We start from the raw sequence: 1,748 nt of genomic DNA on the forward strand, positions 1-1,748 counted from the left end.
ACATATTTCATATGATGAAGATGTATAACACGTGTTTTACCGTTTGGAGCATTCCGTAACGTCGCTACTACTTATGCGGAGCGATGCACGGTGCATGATGCACCCACCGTTGCAAATTCTGGGAAGATTTCCAACAGAAATTCGAGGTTGAGACCTCATAAAACCTGTAGCAACGTATCATGATATCCCTCCATTACCGCCTACTCCTAACTAAATGACTCAACGTTATTGGACAACAGACATCTTGCAGTAATATGGTAGACCGCTTACGGCAAATGACTAATCGAGGAAAGTTGAAATTCCCAATATTACACTCGAGCGATATTTCACAGATCAGAATGTAACGACAACAATAAACTGTTCCGACTTCCAAAAAAATACATTTTAAATGAAGGAAAAAATTTCTCTTCATCTCAGTCAATCAGTGTTCATTCGCAACATCGTCGTGCCATTGTAGAGTTGTTGCGTCTAGTGCGGCATCATGTTTGAACGCATAGTTACCAACTATGAGTCAACAAATATCGAGGCACGCTCCACCGCATCGTATTAGTCGTTTTGGAGTGTTGCGTAAGACTGAGTGTTTGCCAACCAGCCGGCACAGGGCGGCTATAATACCGAACCTCAAAACATGCCGTGCATTGGCTTAACACCACAGTTACATTGCCTAGCACGCAGGCACATAAGCAATGTCCCCCCAAAAAACTAGTAAAAACAAAAGAAAAAATTCCAGGGTGAAAACAGCTCGAGATACTCGTGGATAGCCAGATTGCTATCACTTCAGCCTCGACCGGTTGCACCACCTTCTGGGACGGGTCGCCCGCAATGGCGTGCGCCACGCACGCGCGAGCGATACCTGTGACGCTTCCTTCAATTTGCCCCATGCGAGCCTGGGCCCGCACTGAAATCCCAAAAACTACGCTGGGAATATTCCATAGATCAAAACATAACGACGACAATAAGTCATTTCGAGTGTCGAGCATAATTTACAATTGAGGAAAATTTCCAATCAACTCAATAGCCCATTGACCCTTTGGAGCATGATCACGCGATCCCAGAACTGTTACGTCTGGTGTGGTATGAGATCCTCACGCACGGCGAGGAGTTCGAGACGGTCCATCCCGGACGAATAACCGTCCTGACGACCAGTCAATTCCAGTACTGTCTCCTCGAAACACAACGCCTATATTAGTGCAAATTCAAACTTCATTAGCATCGACGAATATCATCCACCATTAGAAGAAGCATCAATTCCACTTCTCTTCGCTGCTGCTGCCGCCTTATCCAGTTTACCCCTAGTGTTGTTGTCCCACGTCACACCTTCACAAGAGCCTTCAGACTTCCTCGGTGCCATCGACTTGCGAGGACTCGACAGAGTGAAGTCAGCTGGGAAGGCTTCAGGGGCCACAGCACGGCCCTGTTGCCGGCATTCCCTCAACCATTCTGAACGAACTTGAGGACATCTGCATCCCGCTTGAGCTGACACACACATAACTACAAACAAATAACAACAGTCAACTTACCAACAGAGGAGCGTTTCAGATCGCCCAAGAGCACAGCCACCCTCGTCTGTAGGCAATCCATCGGCACGCGATGACCGGGCCAGCCACTCGACCGAGCAGCTCCAGTAGAGTCGATAAGAGCGTCCAACTCCGACACATCTTCAGCTTCGCCCTCGATATACACCGTGAATCTGAAGCATACTCCAAGGTCATCATCGACCTCGGGAGAACACCCTTACCCCCGGAGTG

The 1,748-nt window shown here is 48.1% G+C and overlaps 1 protein-coding gene across 1 annotated transcript; it reads right to left on the bottom strand.

The window, feature by feature from the left end:
- Positions 1 to 1,222: 1,222 nt before the first annotated feature.
- Positions 1,223 to 1,489, bottom strand: Pmar_PMAR002809 (hypothetical protein; the record flags this gene model as incomplete). Its single annotated transcript, XM_002769467.1, has 1 exon — positions 1,223 to 1,489. One exon carries the CDS (start codon positions 1,487 to 1,489, stop codon positions 1,223 to 1,225), a length of 267 nt encoding a protein of 88 aa, XP_002769513.1.
- Positions 1,490 to 1,748: the final 259 nt, after the last annotated feature.

The sequence above is a fragment of the Perkinsus marinus genome (assembly GCF_000006405.1).
Source record: "Perkinsus marinus ATCC 50983 genomic scaffold scf_1104296965694, whole genome shotgun sequence".
NCBI classification, from domain to species: domain Eukaryota; phylum Perkinsozoa; order Perkinsida; family Perkinsidae; genus Perkinsus; species Perkinsus marinus.